This window comes from Heptranchias perlo, chromosome 36 (genome assembly GCF_035084215.1).
Source record: "Heptranchias perlo isolate sHepPer1 chromosome 36, sHepPer1.hap1, whole genome shotgun sequence".
NCBI classification, from domain to species: domain Eukaryota; kingdom Metazoa; phylum Chordata; class Chondrichthyes; order Hexanchiformes; family Hexanchidae; genus Heptranchias; species Heptranchias perlo.
Genome location: NC_090360.1, coordinates 2,753,067 through 2,776,282, shown reverse-complemented (window position 1 = coordinate 2,776,282; position 23,216 = coordinate 2,753,067). Strand labels below are relative to the sequence as shown.

At 43.2% G+C, this 23,216-nt stretch overlaps 1 protein-coding gene across 1 annotated transcript in view; it reads left to right on the top strand.

Annotated features, from left to right (window-relative positions):
• The window catches only part of abcg2c (ATP-binding cassette, sub-family G (WHITE), member 2c), a 28,625-nt gene that overhangs the window by 5,243 nt on the left and 166 nt on the right, over nt 1–23,216 (top strand). Inside the window, exons 3-16 of the mRNA XM_067972324.1 lie at nt 2,903–2,962; nt 3,062–3,179; nt 8,771–8,926; nt 10,430–10,587; nt 11,558–11,709; nt 13,004–13,143; nt 13,511–13,610; nt 14,703–14,887; nt 15,941–16,092; nt 16,705–16,794; nt 17,855–17,979; nt 20,109–20,263; nt 20,352–20,441; nt 21,222–21,274. Of these exons, the coding sequence (XP_067828425.1) occupies nt 2,903–2,962; nt 3,062–3,179; nt 8,771–8,926; nt 10,430–10,587; nt 11,558–11,709; nt 13,004–13,143; nt 13,511–13,610; nt 14,703–14,887; nt 15,941–16,092; nt 16,705–16,794; nt 17,855–17,979; nt 20,109–20,263; nt 20,352–20,441; nt 21,222–21,274 (1,734 nt within the window). The remainder of the gene's footprint in view (nt 1–2,902; nt 2,963–3,061; nt 3,180–8,770; nt 8,927–10,429; nt 10,588–11,557; nt 11,710–13,003; nt 13,144–13,510; nt 13,611–14,702; nt 14,888–15,940; nt 16,093–16,704; nt 16,795–17,854; nt 17,980–20,108; nt 20,264–20,351; nt 20,442–21,221; nt 21,275–23,216) is intronic.

Here is a 23,216-nt window from a genome sequence, read left to right as displayed (position 1 = left end):
AATGGAACCAGTCTGATTCTATCTACTCTGCCCCATCCTTCCTGAGTTTGAAACACCTCTCTCATATCATCCTGTAATCTGCGTTGTTCAAAGTTATTATATTTGTATTTCCTCATACTGGGCAGCATCGTCGTCAATCTGTATTATTCGCCCTCTAAAGCTTCAATCTCCTTCCAATAGTGTGGAGCCCAGGACTGCACAAAGTGCTCTCACTGAGGTCTTACTAAGGTTTTATTGAGGTTCATCATTACCGCTTGGTTTTCATATTCTAACCTCTCGTGATAAAACCTAGAATTCCATTAGCTTTCTTTACAGCCGTATCAACCTGATAATATCTTTCCTGTCCTGTGAACCTGTCCCCCCAAATCCCTCTGCTCTCCCAAACGACCGAACATACTTCCACCCCCAGTATAATTGGTTAGTTAGTTTTTTTTTACAAAAGTGCATCACCTCACACTTACTGGCATTAAATTCTATCTGCCACTTTTTAGCCCATTCCCCACCTTATTAATATCCCTTTGCAGTTTCCTTTGGTCTTCTGAAGAATTAACTATACCTCCTATTGTTGTATCCTCTACAAATTTCGACCCCACTTCCTCTAGCCCTGTATCCAAATCATTGATGTACACAGTGAACAGAAATGGTCCCAGAACTGAACCCTGTGGGACACCACTCACCTCCAACCACTCGGAGAAACTGCCCTTAACTCTGAGTTTCTGTTTTCTCCCTGCTAACAAATTTTTAATCCAGTTTGCTCTCGTCCCCCGAATTCCATGTCCCTTAATCTTCCTTGTAACGTCCCATGTGATACCTTGTCAAAGACTTTCCTATAGTCCATGTACACTACATCCACTGCATTTCCCTCATCTACCATTTCTGTTATCTCCTTAAAGAATGATGCTGGGGATAAAAGGGTTAAATTATGAGGACAGGTTGCATAGACTAGGCTTGTATTCCCTTGAATATAGAAGATTAAGGGGTGATCTAATTGAGGTGTTTAAGATGATGAAAGAATTTGATAGGGAAGATAGAGAGAAAGGGCATAATTTTAGCCTGGAGCCGGGAAGGGGGCGGGGGAGGGGAATCGAATCGTGACCAGGAAACTCGGAATACGGGTCTCCCAGACGTGCTTTATTTTTAATGTTTGGCATCTGACAGGCCGGCCTGATTGACAGGCTGGTCTCACTTGGACAGTGTACAGGTAAGTCTTAGATTGTATGGATGGGATGGGGGGAATGGGGAGGCATGGGGGCATCGGAGGGAGTTAGTCATCGGGGGTCAGACGTCGGGAGTCAGTCATTTGGGGGGGATTGGGGGTCATGGGGGGGTCAGTCATCACGGGTCATTGGGGGGGATCGGGGGGGGGGGATTGGATGTCAGTCACCGAGGGGCGGGGGGCGGGATTGGGGGTCATCGTGGGGGTCGTGATTGTTGGGGGGCCGCAATCGTTTGGGGGGGTGGGGGTTACTGCAGGTAGGCTTGTTGGGCCTGGGAGAAGCAATCCTGCTCCTCCGGGCCCACAAACTGTGCTATAAAGGCACTCACCTGTTGATCTGGGCCTTCTCGCCTCCTCTCACACGATGTGAAGGAGAAGGCCCAGGAATCCCGGCCCCCGGGGTTAAAAACATATAATCTGTATAAATGGAGGCCCGCAGCCTCCTTGGAAAGTTTTAGTGACCGACCCGCCTCCTGAGAGCAGGCTGGTCGCCCGGCCCCTCGCCCGGCCCCTCGCCCGGCCCCTCGCCCCACCTCCGTGAAATGGGTGGGTTGGAGGCGGGTCTGAAATTGTTGCAATTTTCAGTGCCCCCCCAGACCCCAACCCACCCACTTTTCCCATTTAAAATCCTGCCCAAACTCTTTCCTCTGGTGGTGGGGGGAGTCCAAAGCAAGGGGACATAACCTTAAAATAAGAGCGAGGCCGTTCAGGGGTGATGTCAGGAAGCATTTCATCACGCACAGGGGAGTGGAAATCTGGAACTCTCTCCCCCAGAAAAGCTGTTGAGGCTGGGGGTCAATTGAAAAATTCAAAACTGAGATTGATAGATTTTTGTTGGGTGAGGGGATTAAGGGTTACAGAACCAAGGGGGTAAATGGAGTTAAGATACAGACCAGCCATGATCTAATTGAATGGAGGAACAGGCTCGAGGGGCTGAATGGCCTCCTCCTGTTCCTGTGTTTCTATAAAAAATTGAGGTTTATCAGGCACAATCATCCCTTCAGCAATCCAGGCCCTCGACTTCTTACTTTTTTCCTCATTATCTAAATAAGTGGTACTTTATCCTTGATTAGAGATTCTAAAATTTTCCCTGTCACAGACGATAAACTAACTGGCCTGTAATTCCTGACCTTTCAGGAAGTGTATTTATTTACACACTTTATGTTTGACTGCCACTCATCTGCTCTCTGGATTCCTTCCTTACGCATGAGTTTGGAGGATTGATGCCTGTTCTGAACATCACTGAGCCCCAGGCTGTTGTCTCCATTGCATCAGGTCCAGGACAAGCTTCCTGAGTCTAGTCTTCCCGTTCTTTCGAAACTGGTTTCATTTCTAATCAACTCTCGCAGCAGAATCACCTCATGGTGGATTATACACAACTCCCTCATTAGATGTGACTTTTATAGTTGCATAATGACTGGGTGTTTTCATTTATCTCTGGAATAAGGTTACAATTCTGTTGTTAAGAATGTGCAGCACTATTGGCTGGAATCAGGTGAACCATCTGAGGTGCGTTAATAACCGTGGAACTGAAAATAGGTCCAAACGTCATCAATTGATATTTACTTTATCTTTAGTTGGGGTTGTAAAGATTTGACTTTCGGATATGAGAGTGTCTGAGAAAGGGATGGGGACTGTGAATTGCTGGACGCAGCTGCAGTCGTTCACCGTGCATCCCTTTTTCAGTGGGAAGATGAAACCAGGCATGAACGCAATCCTTGGACCAACGGGAAGTGGCAAAACATCGTGAGTCATAAAAGATCCACCATTAAGTATCACAATTGCTAATAACAACCAGAATATTTCTTCTTGATATTGTTTAAAGATTGTGTCTCATTATTGTAGGCTTCTCGATGTGATAGCAAGCCGGAAGGACCCAAAACGGTTCAAATCAGGCCAGGTCCTAATGAATGGCCAACTCATAAACTCGAACTTTAATCTACAATCTGCTTACGTGGTGCAGGTGAGAGTTAATGTCCAGAGTGGTGTGAGGTGAGAGTTAGTGTCCAGTGTGGTGTGAGGTGAGAGTTAGTGTCCAGTGTGGTGTGAGGTGAGAGTTACTGTCCAGTGTGGTGTGAGGTGAGAGTTAGTGTCCAGACTGGTGTGAGGTGAGAGTTAATGTCCAGTGTGGTGTGAGGTGAGAGTTACTGTCCAGTGTGGTGTGAGGTGAGAGTTACTGTCCAGAGTGGTGTGAGGTGAGAGTTACTGTCCAGTGTGGTGTGAGGTGAGAGTTAGTGTCCAGAGTGGTGTGAGGTGAGAGTTAGTGTCCAGTGTGGTGTGAGGTGAGAGTTAATGTCCAGAGTGGTGTGAAGTGAGAGTTACTGTCCAGAGTGGTGTGAGGTGAGAGTTACTGTCCAGTGTGGTGTGAGGTGAGAGTTAGTGTCCAGAGTGGTGTGAGGTGAGAGTTAGTGTCCAGTGTGGTGTGAGGTGAGAGTTAGTGTCCAGTGTGGTGTGAGGTGAGAGTTACTGTCCAGTGTGGTGTGAGGTGAGAGTTAGTGTCCAGACTGGTGTGAGGTGAGAGTTAATGTCCAGTGTGGTGTGAGGTGAGAGTTACTGTCCAGTGTGGTGTGAGGTGAGAGTTACTGTCCAGAGTGGTGTGAGGTGAGAGTTACTGTCCAGAGTGGTGTGAGGTGAGAGTTAATGTCCAGTGTGGTGTGAGGTAAGAGTTAGTGTCCAGTGTGGTGTGAGGTGAGAGTTACTGTCCAGTGTGGTGTGAGGTGAGAGTTACTGTCCAGTGTGGTGTGAGGTGAGAGTTAGTGTCCAGTGTGGTGTGAGGTGAGAGTTAGTGTCCAGTGTGGTGTGAGGTGAGAGTTAGTGTCCAGAGTGGTGTGAGGTGAGAGTTACTGTCCAGAGTGGTGTGAGGTGAGAGTTAATGTCCAGTGTGGTGTGAGGTGAGAGTTAATGTCCAGTGTGGTGTGAGGTAAGAGTTAGTGTCCAGTGTGGTGTGAGGTGAGAGTTACTGTCCAGTGTGGTGTGAGGTGAGAGTTAGTGTCCAGTGTGGTGTGAGGTGAGAGTTAGTGTCCAGTGTGGTGTGAGGTGAGAGTTAATGTCCAGTGTGGTGTGAGGTGAGAGTTACTGTCCAGAGTGGTGTGAGGTGAGAGTTACTGTCCAGTGTGGTGTGAGGTGAGAGTTAATGTCCAGTGTGGTGTGAGGTGAGAGTTACTGTCCAGAGTGGTGTGAGGTGAGAGTTACTGTCCAGAGTGGTGTGAGGTGAGAGTTACTGTCCAGTGTGGTGTGAGGTGAGAGTTACTGTCCAGTGTGGTGTGAGGTGAGAGTTACTGTCCAGAGTGGTGTGAGGTGAGAGTTACTGTCCAGAGTGGTGTGAGGTGAGAGTTAATGTCCAGTGTGGTGTGAGGTGAGAGTTAGTGTCCAGTGTGGTGTGAGGTGAGAGTTAGTGTCCAGTGTGGTGTGAGGTGAGAGTTAGTGTCCAGTGTGGTGTGAGGTGAGAGTTAGTGTCCAGTGTGGTGTGAGGTGAGAGTTAATGTCCAGTGTGGTGTGAGGTGAGAGTTACTGTCCAGAGTGGTGTGAGGTGAGAGTTACTGTCCAGTGTGGTGTGAGGTGAGAGTTAATGTCCAGTGTGGTGTGAGGTGAGAGTTACTGTCCAGAGTGGTGTGAGGTGAGAGTTACTGTCCAGAGTGGTGTGAGGTGAGAGTTAATGTCCAGTGTGGTGTGAGGTAAGAGTTACTGTCCAGTGTGGTGTGAGGTGAGAGTTACTGTCCAGTGTGGTGTGAGGTGAGAGTTACTGTCCAGTGTGGTGTGAGGTGAGAGTTAGTGTCCAGTGTGGTGTGAGGTGAGAGTTAATGTCCAGACTGGTGTGAGATGTGAGTTACTGTCCAGTGTGGTGTGAGATGTGAGTTACTGTCCAGTGTGGTGTGAGGTGAGAGTTACTGTCCAGAGTGGTGTGAGGTGAGAGTTACTGTCCAGAGTGGTGTGAGGTGAGAGTTACTGTCCAGAGTGGTGTGAGGTGAGAGTTACTGTCCAGAGTGGTGTGAGGTGAGAGTTAGTGTCCAGTGTGGTGTGAGGTGAGAGTTAGTGTCCGGAGTGGTGTTAGGTGAGAGTTACTGTCCGGAGTGGTGTTAGGTGAGAGTTACTGTCCAGTGTGGTGTGAGGTGAGAGTTAGTGTCCGGAGTGGTGTGAGGTGAGAGTTAGTGTCCGGAGTGGTGTGAGGTGAGAGTTAGTGTCCGGAGTGGTGTGAGGTGAGAGTTAGTGTCCGGAGTGGTGTGAGGTGAGAGTTAGTGTCCGGAGTGGTGTGAGGTGAGAGTTAGTGTCCGGAGTGGTGTGAGGTGAGAGTTACTGTCCAGACTGGTGTGAGATGTGAGTTAGTGTCCAGGGTGGTGTGAGGTGAGAGTTACTGTCCAGTGTGGTGTGAGGTGAGAGTTAGTGTCCGGAGTGGTGTGAGGTGAGAGTTAGTGTCCAGTGTGGTGTGAGCTGAGAGTTAGTGTTACTACAGTCAGTTTCACTGATGAATCTTCTGCCATTGTTGAAATACCACGAGAAGTTCCACACTTGAATAGGAATCTGGTCCAGTCTTGTTCAATGTACTTTCCCTAATTTGAAAATCAAGGATTGCATATTGAGATGAGCAATCATCACAAGCTTAGTTTGGATGAAGGAAACCCTTTAGCCCATTTAATCTGAACCTTCCAAAACAATAACCCTGTCATCTTCCCATTATAGTGTCTAGCTGTTTCTTAAAATGGGTGCAGTGTCCTGGCCTCGACCAACATTCCTTTCAATGGCTGATTCATGTGGACACTAATGGCCTTTTAACCCATCTAGCTCACCTTGTTACCGAGGTCCCACCTCAGAACCCAGGACACTTTTATATTGCGGCAATCCTCCTGCCCCTACAGTGAGTGAGAGGCTGGCAGTTTGGGAACAAGGGCAATGACCTGCACACCTGTCTCATGACTCCTACGTTCGGGCAGCTGAACTGTGCTACCGTCAGATCCATGGGTCAACGCGAGCCCAGGCAGACTATCAGAGCCTTTAACATCCGAAGCCTGGAGCAGTCTAGTGGCCCCCTCCAATACGGCCCACAAAGAGTGTCCCGCACGATTGTGATTTGCTGTATGATGCATAACTTTGCTCTGCAACTGGGACAACACGTGGAGTTGCCATTGGAGGAGGACTTTCAACATGACAGAGGATGTTGGTGAGGAATTGGGAGGAGGGTCCAACAGTTACCTGTGGACAGAGGTCTCCGGCAGCAGCTCACTGAAGACTGCTTCAGCTAAACAATTCCTGCTCCTCTGCATTAACAGTCATGCCCAATAACTCTCCCAGTACGTCCACTCCCAAATGAACTGCATCTTCCCAAAGACCAACATTGTGGTTCATGTCAACTAATATTTCAGGGCCACCGGTGACTACAGGGACAGTCTGTACGCACAAAGAGTTCAAAATGCATTGTTACTTTTAACACAGATGCCTAACGCTAATTATCACCCCCGTGTGACTCTCTAGTACCTGTCTGAAGTGCTCTCTTACCTGCTCGAGGTGCTACCTATGAGGTGCTCGCCACAGTGGCTGTAGCATGGGAGGTGGGAGGTTGCTGTGGCTCAGTCAAGGGCTCTTGAGATGCTCATGGTCAGTGACCTGTAGGAGCTCGGGCCTGGCTGCAGGCTCCAGCTGACACCTGGGGGCTTATTATATCTTTCGCCATTTATTACTGTGATTAAACTGCAATACCCCCTCATTTGACGATGTGTTTCTGTAGCAGCTCTGGACTGGGCCCAGCTCAGGTGGTCTGTGTATGAACAGTGGCCAGTGGGGTGGCAGTTCGTTATCAGAGAGTAGATGGATTGGTTCAACTGGTAAAATCAACCTTATTACATAAAAAGAGAGACAAGCAAAGAAACTATGCTGTGATATTATCGTAAAGTGTTTCTCTATCAAATTCCCCTCTCTGTTATTTTAACAAGAAGCATTAACCCATTTATTTTAAATAGATTAATGCTTCCATTAAAATAGCAAAGAGAGGAATTTCTCTGCTAAAGATTTAAGTGAGGTAACAGGAGAGCAGAGGCTGACAGTGAAACGACAGGAAGTGTAAGAGGACGGAACGATGAAAGATAAACACTTCCTCATTAAAGACAAACAATCTGAGGAAGAATTAGAAGCAAAATAGTAAGAGGATGTCAGTAAATTTTGAATTGAAACCCAGAACAAAACACAAGACACATGAAACGTTTTGCTTTAAAGCAAAGAACTTTTATTTAGATCTTTAAATTCTACTTGTCATGGTAATTACTGTGGAATAAACTTTTTTTTAATTCAACTACTCAGGTTCAAAAACTCATCCTTACCTATAAGAAAGAAATTACCTGCATTTATATAGTACCTTTCACATCATTAACAATGTCCCAAAATGTTTCACAGCCAATGAATTACTTTTGAAGTGCACTCACTGTTATATCGACAAATGTGACGACCAATCTTCACACAGCGAGGTCCCACAAATAGCACTGACATCAATGAGTTAATCAAATTAACTAATTGGTTTTGCTGGTTGGTTGAAAGGTGAATGTTGGCCAGGACACGAGGAGAACTCCCCTGCTCATCTTCAAATTATGTTATGGGCCTTTAGCATCCTGGGCCTTGATTTCGCATCCCACCCTAAAGAGAGCAGCTCCAACAATGGAACTCTCCCTTAGTCCTACATTGAAGTGTCAGCCTCGATTATGTGCTATAGTCCAGGAGTGGGACTTGAACACACAACCTCCTGGCTCAGAGGTAAGAATGCAACCACTGAGCTCGGTTGACACCGATAACTTCAGCCAATGTTGTCCAATGTTGGACAAGGGGGTTCATAGGAACATCGTAAATGGAAGAAACCATTCAGCCCCTTGGGCCTGCTCTACCATTCATTTAGATCATGGCTGATCTGTATCTTAACTCCTTTTACCCACCTTGGTTCCATATGCCTTGATTCCCTTACCCAACAGAAATCTATTGATCTCAGTCTTGAAAGCTCCAATTGTCCCCCAGAGTCCACAGCCTTTTGGGGGGGAGAGTTCCGAATTTCTACTACCCTTTGTGTGAAAAAGTGCTTCCTGATTTCACTCCTGAACGGCCTGGCTCTAATATTAAGATTATGTCCCCTTGTTCTTGATTTCCCCACCAGAGGAAATAGTTTCTCTCTATCAACCCTATTGAATCCTTTTAACATTTTAAACGCCTCCATCAGATCACCCCTCAATCTCCCATACCCAAGATTATGCAACATGTCCTCATAATTTAAGCGTCTAAGCCATTCTGAATTCACTCAGGTTCAAACTAGCGAAGGACAAATTTAGGACTGACATCAGGAAGTTTGTCTTCACGCAGAGTAATCGATACATGGAATGGATACGTGTAGGGTAGAGGAGGCAAAGCCCTGGAATTATTTAAGAACTACTTGGGGGAATGTAGGGTTCAGTCTGGATGGAAGAGTCGAGAATGGCCTTGCTCATCTGTGACTTTCTTGTGAATTGAAAGGATATTTTGATTTTAAAATGTACGATGTGTACAACTTTTAAACAGCAAATAAATGACAACTTTCTTTAATAACAGGATGATATTCTGATGGAAACATTAACTGTGAGGGAAAATCTGGAGTTTTCTGCTAATCTTCGGCTATCCAAAAAAATATATACTTCTGAGGAGAAGCAACAGAAGGTGAACAGAGTCATCGATGAACTTGGATTACAGGAGTGCGCCAACACCAAGGTACATTTACATTGAATTCCATAGAATGCACAGCACAGAAACAGGCCATTCAGCACAATTGGTCTATGTCGGTGTTTATGCTCCACACGCGTCTCCTCCCACCTTACTTCATAGTAGATACAGCACAGGAGGAGGCCATTCGGCCCATCGTGCCCGTGCCGGCTCTTTGAAAGAAGTATCCAATTAGTCCCATTCCCCTGCTCTTTCCCCATAGCCCTGCAAATACTCTCCCTTCAATTACTTATCCAATTCCCTTTTAAAAGTTACTATTGAATCTGCTTCCACCGCCCTTTCAGGCAGCGCGTTAATAATATAAACGTGCAGGAATTTCGTAAGAAGCAAAACACTCCCTTCCTGCAATGTGATGAGCATCTCACCCTATCAGCATATCCTTCTATTCCTTTCTTCTCGTGTTTATCTAGCTTTCCCTTAAATACATCTATGCTATCTGCCTCAACCACTCCTTGTGTTAGCAAGTTCCACATTCTCACCACTCTCTGGGTACTTCTGGAATAAGCTACTGGTTTTGGAAATCTGGATTCTGCCCCTCTACGCTCCTCGTTTTCTGTTGACTGGCATCGAAATCCAGAATCATTTACTTTTTGTTGACGGACAGATGCCTTTTTGTTTCAATTCTATAACCCACTCCCAGGCTTCTACCAATGCATTGATGTGAGGCCAGTCACTGTGGTTAGCCCAGGGTGATGCTCCCTCTGCTTGTGACTGTGTGACAGATGACCACATTCTTTATATAACATATAATAAATGTGGTCTATTTTACAGAAGCATAACACTCATATTATATTATATAATAATACCCTGTATTTCACAGAGTTCTAACATGTCTCTGTGTTATATAACATGCTTTGTGTTAAATCAGTGTACTGTTCTGATACAATTTATGTAATAAGACACCCTGTTTTACCGAGGTGTTACACTTTGAAGTATATATTCGAATGCTATTTACTATTCTCTGTCTTATTTTATTTCACCCTTTATGAACCATATTTCTCATATGTTTATATTACATAGTTCAAGGGTCGAGTTGGATGGGGAAGTGGTTGGGTCTGTAAGGAGAGCATTGGAAAGTTGTAAGATAAGAGAGTGTGGATTAGAATTGCAGAGCGGAACGAAGGTGTAGGGTGGAGGCAGGTGAAGGGAGATGGTCTTGGTGTTGGATTGGATGTGGGGAGTAAAGTTTGCCCAAAGTTGAGCTCTGCACTAAGGCTATTCACCTTTATGTTTAGCCTGAGGTGACAGACAAAGGGAAAGATGGAATCAAGGCTGCAAGTGATAGCGGGAGTGAAATGTTTGGCTTCACTTTCGCCAACATTAAGCTGGAGGACATTTTTGGTTCATCCAGGTCCTAATGTACAGGTGGAGATATTGGTAACAGGGGAAGAGGTGGAAAGATAGAGCTGAGTGTCGTCAGTGCGCGTGGAAGCTGGCCCTGTGCATTTGTATTATTTATTCTGAGCTAACAATCTATTCTTGTAATGACAGATTGGCACAGAACTCAGTCGTGGGGTTTCTGGTGGAGAACGGAAACGTTGCAGTATTGGAATGGAATTAATCACATCGCCCTCCCTCCTCTTCTTAGACGAACCCACCACTGGACTTGATTCAAACACAGCAAGTTCCATCATGCACCTGCTTCACATGTAAGTCGTCATTTCCTAAAATAGTACAAACCAATCAAAACTCACATTTCTCTTGCATTATCATTCCATAATTAATTCCATCCCTCTTTTGTATAGCGTGTCAAGTGACCAAAAGTTTAAACATATTTATTGCTGTTTGTTTTAGTTTGCAAGGATTTGTCAAAGTGAGACTTTCAAACCTCTTCAACAAATTCTATTCACTCTTTGTTTTGTGATCCAGCTTTTCAGTGGGTTCTTAAACTGGAGCCACTTTAAAATAGAATAAAGCTGGATTCCTGTTATTGTCACGTTGAGTGCACCAACCAAAGTAAAACGTGACAATCTCGATTAGACTAAGTCCGTCTCTTAACATTTGCCCGAACCACTTCACGGTGATGTCACGAACATAAGTCGGCCTCTTCATCACAGTATAGGCTGTTGGATGGATTTTGGAGGACTTTATACAGAATGAGTCCACATCAGCGGGCTTATCTGATACCTATCCTATATCCTGGATCCCAGTAATACTATATTATAACATCCAATGTGTTTCACTAACCAAACCTTCACTATTGTGCCCAACTGCCCCTGACATAATACTGTCTATGTTTCTTAATGGAAATGAGGAGGGAGAGTACTGTGAGTATGTATAATATATAATAAAATGTATAACAAAATAATATTGCCTCATTGTCCCTGATTGGCACAAGCAATGGTCAGCACCTCAAGATGTCTCCAATTACGTTTCAACCAGCCCATATTCCATGTGCATATAAATGATGGGATCTATTGATATTGTTCTTTCCTTTTGACTACCTGGTCTTTATCGTTACATCAAAAATGCAACGATGCTCATTAAGACATGTAGGTGACAAGTGTCGATGATTAGCTCCCACTGTCGTGATTCACTCACTATTCAATGTTCTTGTCTTCCAAATCAACCAAACTGTTATATGGCTGAGATGAATAGAAACTGATTTTGTAATTTTAGATTGTCCAGAAATGGGAGGACCATAATATTCTCAATCCACCAGCCTCGGTATTCAATCTATAGATTGTTTGATTATATTACATTAATGAGCAAAGGAGAGGTCATATATCAAGGCCCAGGTGGAGAAACCATCGACTACTTTAAAGGCCTCGGTAAGGAAGTTACATTTAATGCCTTTTGTAACAAGTTGTTGCTTGAAGCGCTCCCAGAGTGAGACTTTCAGAATATAAAACTTCCTATCCATGTTGATCCAATAGTGTATTTTTCCCTATTTTCCTACATTTACCCCTTCGTAGCATGAATGGTGAATTAGTGGCAGCCGACACCCAGTTCAAGACATTTCTGTGCAGCATCATTATGACCATTTTCTCTTTTCAGGGTTGTCAGAGCACAAGGGCATGATCTGCCAAACATGAGCCATGTAAATGAAGAATGAGCAGTGGTTGTGCATTGGCCAGACTGGATCCAGTCTACTCCAGATCTTTTCTTGACTGGTTTTAATTCATTCATGAATCTTGGAATATGGAGTAAAATTAATCCTAGTGACTAATTTGCCCAGAAGTCCAAATGATCAGTGCAACCCACCGATTATAATAACCAATTCCCCAGTGCTAACCGGTCATTTACAGATCAGACCTGAGCAGTTTCACTCAGGGGATTAGGTGAATCTGTGATACTAAATGAATTTCACGAAATGAGGGGAGAGAATGACGGGAGAGAATGAGGGGAGGGGGAGAGGGGAGAGAATGAGGGGAGAGGGGAGAGGGGCAGTAATTGATTAATCAGCTATTGAAAGTGGTCAAGTATAGCCCTGCCGATTATCAAATTCTGAGTTAGAACCAATGGACGACCAACACAAAGTACAAATCGTTTCTCATAAGGAGGATTTGAGCCTTACACCTGTAAAATCACTAGCGGTCGATACGACTGTAATCCCAATTTTCTTGATTCTCATGAGGTACACATGGGATGATGTTGAATAGATATTACCATCTAATTGAGGGCCAAGCATGTAACACTTTTCCACAATCAATCCCTAAAGTCAAAATTGGTGTTGTCAGCCAATTCCCATCTATACCAGATTCTGCAAACCTCTCTCACAGGTCTTTGCACTGGATGGAACTTGGTCATAACTGTTAAGATCACTCGAGGGTTGGTTTTCAGTGTTAGGAGCTGAAAAGAAGATTTCATGAAACGGAAAGAATAGGAGGTGTAGAACACAAAAGCAATGTTGAATTTGTACAAGACCTTAGTAAGGCAGCATAGTTTTGGATACTCAATTAAAGAAGGGATACCCAGGCAATTTTGAAATTCACCGATTTATTGAACAAACCTTCACATTGCAGAACTACCATTGAGACTCAGCCAATTTGTTAACAGACAAGTGCTTTATGCAAATATCCGTACTCCTGATAGTATTAATGATTGTAAATTGTTCAATTGTAGGGTACGAATGTGAGCCTTACAACAACCCCTCAGATTTCTTCTTGGATGTCATTAATGGAGCAGTTCCATCTTGCCATGAAAAGTCCAATCCAGGTATTATTGATGACCATAATTTATTGGCGATTATCTTTCAGTTGCATGTATCTAACGCAGCATCTAATTTAACAATAATGTATGGAACGAAGACAGAGAGAAGAAAAATAACAATGAGAGAGGGGAGAATGATCTAATTTATACTCACCCTCAACAGAAAAGGTTAACCCTGAGTTACTATTTCAAGTTAAACTACACTGCAGGAAAGAGGCAGAAGTACAAACAGGTAAAAAGACAAGTTCCGGACAGTTGTCTGGAAGCATTTTGTCATACATAGAGTGACTGGTGCCTGGAATGGCTTCCGAATAAATTTAGTGCAGGCGAAAACTTAAGTCATTCACAAGGCCTTTGACCTTCCATTCGCCATGATATTTCTGCAACTGTCAATTTGCTGAACCTCTCTCACACCCTTAGATTCCCTTGTCCCTAGAAAACCTTTCCTCCATCGCATCCCCCTGGGATGGCCCCAACCTCACTCCTTCAAGCTCAAAAGGCACAGACCTAGGGGTATCTGGTACATAACTGGTTTAGCCACCGTCAACAGATCTGGCTGGACCACATTGACCATGATCCTTTGCCAAAACTGCTCCTGGAGAGCAAACAAAACCTCGGCTTTTTTTATTTATCACCAACCCTCTCCTTAAATCCCTCTCTCCTCCGCCATCCACCCTCGCCGCCAATAAACTGCATGGAGCCCACAAACTTCTTTGTCACTAAGATTGAGACCATTCGCTCAGCTGCCTCTGCTGCTTTCCCCTTTCATGCTCACTACCACCCCCAGGTTCCCTGTACCTTCGCCCTGAACTCGCATCGTTCTCTAGTTTCACTCCCATCTCCCCTTATATCTTCTCTGAGCTCATCTTGTCCTTGAGATCCACCTCCTGCTCCCTTAACACCATTCCTATTAAGATGGTGACCACCCAAACCTCCCTTCCTGTTTATGTTAGCTGGCGTTGTAAACGGTTCCCTCTCCTCAAGCACTGTCCTCTCCCTTTTAAAACTGCCATCATCACCCCCCTCCTCAGAAAACTCTGCTGCCCATTTCCTATCCCACACCAAGTCCCATTCACCCATCACCCCTGTTCCCGCTGACCTACACTGGCTCCCGGTCCACCAACGTCTCCAATTTAAAATTCTCATCCTTGTGTTCAGATCAGTTCATGACCTCACCCTTCCCTATCTCTGTAACCTCCTCCAGCCCCACAATCCACCCACCCACCCCCCTCCCGAACTCTCATACTCCAGCCTCTTGTGCACTCCCCCAACCCCGACCCCACTCCCCCAACCCCCCCCCCCTTCACCCCATTATTAGTGACAGTGCCTTCAGTTGTCTTGGCCCCACCCTCTGGAATTCCCTGCCTAAACCCCTCCACCTCTCCACCTGCCTTTCTTCCTCTCAGACCCTCCTTAAAACCCATCTCTTTGATCAAGCTTCCGGTCATCCCTCTGAATATCGCCATCGTTGTCTGTGATGCGCCTTGGGGTGTTTTTCTACATTAAAGGCAGTAGATAGGTACAAGTTGTTGTTGATTTAATGTGAGCAATGCCTCTGGAGGTCAGTCAGTGTAGTCTATGAATATGGAAACTTGTTTTTTCTTTATTAAAGCACTCGTGATCACTTCGCACATGACCATGGATTCCAGTGATGAAAAGAGCCTCCTGGCCCATCATTTTCAACAGTCCACGTACTATTACCAAATCAACAATGAACTGAAGACCTTGCCTGTACCAGATGTCCCAACGTTTTCAATCAAAACAAAATCTTCCTATGCCACTCCTTTCTGGTATCAGGTACATACAATTGTCTTGTGTTTTTTCATGTTAGATGTAATATTAAATGCAACAGGTAATATTGTGATGAATTTAATTTTACCTATGTTGCTTGAGCTGAATATTTTAAGTTACAATGTTTATGTGATGTTAGATTCAGCCTATAGGTGATTAATTTCCAAGGTGGCACACAGCATTTCATCTCTGTCATAAGCCAGCAGTCTGAAATTAGAGTCACCAATAATGACTAATACAAGTGACTACATTTCAAAAGTACTTCATTGGCTGTAAAGCGCTTTGGGATGGCCCGAGGTCATGAAAGGTGCTACAGAATGGAAGTTCTTGTTTTCTTTCTTTGAAGTATGAATCAGCTATTTAATGAGAGAATTGTTATGTACAATCTCATACATTTCATGCCACTGAGAGAAGATTTGTGACATCTGAACAGGTGCTGTTCTGTTCCATTTCATTTGTTCAGCCAAGTGCTTCGCTAAGACTGAGACCTGGGAGCTTCCTGCTCACACATTGACTGGTAGGAGCAACTAGATGTCTCTGTCACTCACTCTCTATCTTTCTCAGACATAGAGGGTGAGCTGTGTTCTCACGACAGCAGCACGGAGCTGTCGATTATGTTTTAATAGACTAGGCCGGTGGGGAGGTGAGTCAACATTCAAGGACTTAGTAAGTTGTGTTTTTATTGTTTGTCATAACCAAAGAGCGCAGGAAATCAATTGCTGTCACTGTTCATTCATATATTTCATGTAAAATAAACCAGTTGTTGATCTTGATGGAATGCTTTTCAGTCCACCTTCTGTAAAGCCGGTATATGGAGTAAGGATTCTCTGTTACAATCTATGGGTTATGCTATCATTTAACTGGATACTATGCAAAAAAAAGTGCACTCCAGATTGTAGGGGATGAGAGGTCCACTTATGGGAGTGACCAATGTACTGAACACAGGAGAATATTAAATGCAAAAGCAGCAAGTTGTGACACGCTGGGTCATTGTTTCCACAGTGCATTTCTTTACTGAGCTTTTCCCGAAACATTCATCATCCCTTCTTGTACTTTCAGCTGTACATAGTGTGCGGTCGCACCATTAAGAACTTCCGGAGAAACCCACAGACCTCATTGGCTCAAGTGTTCATGATGGTATTCTTTGGTATATTGAATGGACTTATATATTATCAAATACCATACACGATGCCAGAGGCTTTGCAGAACAGGTAGGAGAAATACAAGAACAGCTGAATCCACACACTACTCCATTTCTTTCAATACTATAAACTACGGCATTTCTGATCAATCTCAGGTTATATTTTAAGTATTTTATTTCCCTATTTACCTTTATTAGGACTCCATACTCTATACACCTAAACCTAACTCAATAGATTGAGCAGATAAACTATCCCCAGGCATCAGTTGGTGACTCCCCCTAAACGCCCATTTGGAGATGTGTGATTCACTATTTTGTTTTCCCCCTTGACTTTGGGGAACTGGGTGCTCGCTTCTCAGAGTCTCCTCCTGATAAGGTAGAGATCAGGAACTCAGCAGGTGGTGAATTGCAAGTCAAAGCAATACCATTGAGGGGCGGGGAGATGGCCTACTCCAAAGGTTCTGCTGATCACACCTGTGACTCACCTAACAAACCTTTCCCTCCTTTTGCCTCCACTTGCAAACTCCCCTGACACAAACCCAACCAAGCCCAGAAGCTACAGATGTAAAACTGCGTGTTGTAATAGTCTGTGAGATTGAGACCAGGAGTCCTCACTTCCAGTATGATTTCTATCGAACATTTATTTTACTATTAAATCTCAAGTGTTTATTTATGATTTCAGGATAGGTGCATTCTTCTTCTTGATAATCAATCAGGTTTTTGGCAACCTTTCCGCTGTGGAAATCTTTCTCCAAGAGAAAGCTCTCTTCATGTACGCAGATAAGTAAACTGTTTATGAGCATTTAGTGAACAAAGAACTCTTTTTAATGGCAGATTGGTACAAATTAATCAAAATGAGGGAGTCACGCTCTCTTCCTGCTCGGCAGGGAACATGATCCTTTTTGCACTTTAAAAAAAATCAAACCAATGCCGAAACCAAACTGACCCCAAAAGCATGGCTTGCAGGTAGGATCAGGAAGAGGCCATTCAGCTCCTTGAGCCTTTTCCGTCATTCAATTAGATCATCGCTGATCTGTATCTTTACTCCGTCTACCTACCTTGGTTCCATATCCCTTAATACCCTTCCCGAACAAAAATCTATCGATCTCAGTTTTGAAATTTTCAATTGACGCTAGGCCTCAACAGCTTTTTGGGGGAGAGAGTTCCAGATTTCCACTCCCCTTTGTGTGAAGAAGTGGTTCCTCACATCACTCCTGAATGGCCCAGATGAACTGATTCATGATACCAACTAGCACTGCAAGCAAGTAACATGTTGCTCCCCAGTGACCGGTGTGTGGTGATTACAGGACCATCACTGAGACTAGCACTCCTTAGAAATTCAGCATAAAAAACATTCCATGGTGACTGTTTTTAACATTTTTTAACCGATATTTTGCTGATAATATTGGAAATATTTCTGAATAGAGGTGACTTTATCCCAGTGGTCCTTTTCACTGGGGGCAATTTTAACCCAACTCACCCGACAGGATCTGATGGGCCATTCCATTTTTACACCCTGCCTGATTTTACTTGCCATTGAAGTCAGTTTCCTGTTGGGCGGGTTGGGTTAAAATTGCCCCTGTGCTGAGTATCCAAAGGAAAGCAGTGAAATCACTGGAGATTTTTTTATTATTAGATAGCAATGCAAAAATAACGTGCTGCTGAGTTAACCAATATGGACACCTGATGACAGATCGGAGGACCCTCTCGGGTCCATGGGAACCTGATTTGAAAACCTATTAACTGTTTTGACATTCACATCCCACCTTGTTATTCCTCGCAATCTGAGGCATTGGTGATGGCGGAGATTTTAATTCTAATTCTTTTACCAGACATGAAAAGGCGAGCGGTTATTACCGCACTTCAGCATACTTTCTATCCAAGGTCTTGGCTGACCTGATACCCAATCGCATCGTGCCAGTCCTTACTCTTTCGGCTATATCCTACTTTATGATGGGTGAGTGTCTTAGTCCCTTTCACACAAAGCAATTTGAACACTTCTCATCATCAAAATAAGTTATAATTAATAACTGCACAACAGTGCTCCAATATAACCAGACTTTACCTGTAGGCATGCAAGCTTCAAAACACAAAGGAAAAGTATGAAACCAATTAGTCTGATTCCTTACCATTATTGGTATATAATAACTGATACTTGTTCAATTATAGATAATAATGGAAGAATATTTTGATGTCCTATTTGTTCAATAATGGATATTTGGGGATAAATATAATGGAGTCTTCCAATCAAGGGCCTGAGATTGGATAAGGCTCTTACTGGAATGTTTCTGACAGACCAAGCTCTAACACAGAGGTTGAAGAAAGCATTTATATAGCACCTTATCATCTGTTAAGATATCTTAAAGCATTTTACAACCAATTAATTGCTTCTGAAGTGCAGTCAATAATATTATGTAAACAAACATGGTGGCCATTTTGCACACAGGATCCCACAAACAGAAAATTAATGAATGACCAGATAGTGTGTTTTTGGTAGTTTTGGTTAATCTGATGACCTTTTACATACTCAGTGCCAAACTGTCACTAATTCCAGTCCAGTCTTGGAGCTAATTGGCTTGAATCTTTCCCAGTTCTCTACCCTCTCCTCTGCTCCACTGTCTCAATGGAGTAATTATTGGTGAGATGAATCATAGCTTCTAAGTTAATGGGCAAATGTTATTGCTGCCATGTCACCTGATATTAATCATAAAAATTATAACTTTGACCGTTAACCACTCACACACTTGGAATAATTCCTCAAAGTTGCATGAATTTGAAGTATGAAACATTTGGGCATGCTCTATTTGCATTCTCTTTCCACGTAGTGCACACATATGGAGCTGTTGTTGTACATTTTTTTTATTAGATTTGCTGCTTCTGGTTTCAGATTTTATGGAGGTGAAATTGGTCTCGGATTGTCGTGCAAAATGGGCTTCAATGGATCAGAAGATTGGCCGGACTGTAAACAGGGCTGCCAATCCACTAAGACCCGTTTTGCACTACCGTTTAAAACTAATTTCACCCACTGTATTTTTAATTTTGCTTCTCCTCGTTATCCAACTTTGGGAAAAATCATCCCTCCCCCTTCTCCCCAGTTAATTTTCCTCTAGCTCAACTACCACATTCTGGTATCCTTCCTACCATCTTACACACTTCTGTCCTTCTCTCACTCTCCTTTACCCTCTCTGCAGTTATCTCCATCTCCTTTGCTATTTCTCATTCCGTCTCACTCCTCTTACAATTTTTAGTTCTCTCTCATTCTGCTTTGCCATCTTTGCCGTTCTGTCCTGTTCTGTTTCTCCTTATGTTTCCTTAGTAATCTAGTCTCTCTGTCTGTCTGTCTCTCTCTCTACTTTGCAGCCTCTGTAACCTTTCCCTCCCTCCTCTGTGCCTCACTGACCACCAGACACACAACACATTGCATAAAAATATTAGGCTTTAAAACACAAATTATATTGGTCACTCATAAAAGCTTAGAAAAAGGTGCTTAGGACACAGGTGTGACTCTTATTGCTTTACAACTCAACAATCTCTCAATTTTTCCCCAAAACTTATGACTTTTTAATGATTGTTTCATGACTTTTGCACACTGGAGGTTGGCAGGACTGATATTTACTGTACATGTTAAATTATACTTTTCACACTACCATGATGGGTACTATCATAATATAAAGAGCGTGCAGGGGTTCACTAATGTAATCTGGCACGTTTACACTGTCACTGGTCTTTTGCTCATTGAGATTGTCTCGGCCAAGCTTGACTAGTGTTAATTTCAAATTCTGGGATGGTGTTTTTAACAGTGTGTTGGGAATGATTGAGAATTGTAGTGGCAACTGATAACTTTCTGGATCTTCATGTTCCAGTTGTTGTAAGCCCTCTAGTCAATTACTATAATCAACCAACCCCTATTATCTAACTTCACTGAAATCAGCCTGTAATACTGATAGCAAACACTTCTCTATAATTCCTTCGATTGCTGTTTTAACAAAACTATTAGCTCTCCTATTTGAAATATTTATTAAAATAGTTCATTACTAACATGGCACAATGGATTTTCAACCCCGAAGTGTAATGTTTTGACTGCAGGGCTGAAATCAGACGCTGCGTCTTTTTTCCTTTTCTGCTTGACTCTCAGCCTCACCAGTTTGGCGGCAGTGAGTTTGGCATTCCTCGTGAGCGCTAGTTCCAGCACCTTTGCGATAGCCAATGCCATGATCGCCATCCCATTTGTCTTCATGATGGTAAGAACCTGTTATTGATCCATTTTCCGAAACCTTCCAATGGTTACGTTTTCAGCAGCACTAAACAACAATCCACTTGTGTTTGTAGGTTTTTGGAGGTTTTCTGGTGAACTTAAATGGAATGTTGGAGTGGCTTTCATGGCTGAAGTGGATCAGTATATTCCGTTATGGGTTAAACGTAAGAAACTTTTTAAAAAACTATTCTAAAAAGTTAAAAAAAAATAAGGTGACTGTGCGTTCCTGGATCAAGACTTTATAAAAACATTACAGTGGGTGGTGGCACTGTTTGCTGGAACCCCATTGTTGGCTGGTAAGATGACACTGCTGCCCTGATCCTCCCCAGCAAGTTACCAATCTGAGCTGTGCCACTTTGGGAAAGCACCAAGCAGAGGCCAAACATTTCTGTAGAAGTATTGTGAGTGAGTTGGCAAAAGCCCTGTGAGCAGATCACCTTGAAATCAAGGTCAAAACAAGGGATGCTTGTTCAGAGGGGGAAAGGGGGTTTTCTGAAGCCCACTCAGCGATCAGGAGGGGTGGATTCTGGGCCACGGCCGGAGACCCACAAAAGTATTGGAAATGCAAATGGAGGCCAAGTTGTTGGTGAAAACTCAGAAGCACATTGATGGGATCAGGGGGGCAGAGGCATAAAGTGAGGTTGGGATTGGAGATAGAAAATAATATCTCCTCATGCTTCTATTACATTTGCTATTGAATGAAAACCATTGGTCACATACTGCCTGTGATGTACCACTTAGGGATTACAGGTAATATAACCCCATGATCCTTGGGTTTTAATTAGGGAAAGTAAAAACAGACAATGGTGTCCACTCACTATTAATTTGGAAAGAGTAATAAGACATACAAAGGTTTAAAACCTTAATCAAAGTATCTTCATCCATCAAAACAGTATAGGTTTGGATAAACATTAATATTTCATTTTCTCCCCATCTTTCCACAGGCACTACTAATCAACGAACTAAAAGGACAAATATTTTATATGAATTCAACACTGTGAGTACACTCTTTTAAACGATTGAAGCAATGTTTTTAAATTTTAATAATAATCACTGTGTTGTCCAATACATTAGCCACATGTGGCTAATTGGGAATCACGATGTGGTCAGTTGCATTTCTGATTAGTGAATAAAAAGAGTAACAGACGCCATTGTTGGGTGTGTAATCTCAATACTCGTACTCGCACGGCCTATGCGTATGAACTTTAACCTTTTTGTGCATTTGTTGGTAAAATGGAGAGGGGAAAATTAGCGTGAGAGTGTTTTTGATCGTTGAGTGCTTTACTTCCTTAGTTACTGAATGGTGGTGGATGTTTAAGTAAATGTTCATTTACCTGTATTATGTGTAAGGCGTTTTCTACTAAAATTAGAGCAGGTGGCTAAAATGGTGTTGCCATAGCAACAGCTGTGGCTAGTCAGCAGTTTCTATTGGACAACACTGGACTATATGGTTTCAAACCCTCTGCTGTTACAAATATTCAGCTCCCTTATACCCAAACCTTTAAAGACACGGTTAACCAAGTCTTGTTGCATCAGGATTAGTGAAGATTGAATTTATGGGAAACCCACTGGTTTCTCCCAGTGCAAACATCTCCCAGTCTTTCTGTACTCCCAGCAGCAGCCAGCATTAATTCCATGAGCCATCTGCCCTGGTTCTTTCCAGCTACACACTGCTGTTTTGCCACTTATTGTGTTCAACAAAATCTAGGCTGACACTCCCAGTGCAGATGTGAGGGAACGCTGGACTGTTGGAGGTGCTATCTTTTAGATGAGATGTTAAACCGAGACCCCGTCTGTCCACTTGGGGTGGACGTAAAAAAATCCCATATCACCATTTCAAAGAGTAGGAGGGGAGTTCTCCCCGGTGTCCTGGCCAATATTTATCCCTCAACAAACATATTAAACGAGATTATCTGGTCATTATCATATTGCTGTTTGTGGGAGCTTGCTGTGCGCAAATTGGCTGCCGCATTTCCTACATTACAGCAGTGACTATACTTCAGAAAGAACTTAATGGGCTGTAAAGCACTTTGGGACATCTTGAAAGATGCGCTATTAATAAGAGTTCTTTTCTACTGATTCAATGTAATTGTTTTCCCTCCACAACCACATCCTGAGGTTGTGAAAAACACTATAAATGCGAGTCTTTCTTATGAAACAAAGAGTTTGTTAAAAACAAAAAGGAAATGGAAAATTACGATTAGTTCAGGCTCAATTTTGTTAGTAATGGCAGCTTTTTATCCCTTCAATCTCAATTCTCTGCCCTTTTTCCATATCCCCATACTTCTCTTTTGATCATCTCAATCACATTGGAGATGGCGGATTTTACATTCTTCCAATCCTTTGTGTGAACAATTTTTTCTAGATTCACTTTGAATTGGCTTTCTTAAATTTTATTACCTCATATTCTGGACTCCCCCACAAAAGGGAAGAAATCATTCTCTTTCAACTCCATTCATTAGTTTAAACATCTCAATCAGATCACATCTCATACACTCAACTCTAGGAAATGACTCAATTACCCAGTCTTTCAGCTCAGCCTCTTGCTCCCATCCTGGTGAATTGTTGCTACGTTTCACCAGTATATCTTTGCTAATATGGGCATCAATTCCCATTTAACAAAGCATTGACTTGCAAAGTGTGCTATACTTAAAATTCAAGACATTTGGCAGAGAAAAGGGACTTAGGTTATATTCCTTTGAGATGGGATCAAGGGATTTGATCTGATTAGGTGCATAAAACAATGAATAAAATTGATAGTTAACTGGGAATTAATCCAAAACAAGAGATAATCTTAAAATTCAAAAATATATTGAGGGAGGGAACTTAATTCACGTGGCAGCAGCCTGGGTGTTAAATATTGCCCTTGGAGATATTTACTGTTTTGATTTCTTGCACGTCAGACTAATATCTGATTGGCGTGCCCCATTCCTCCTACT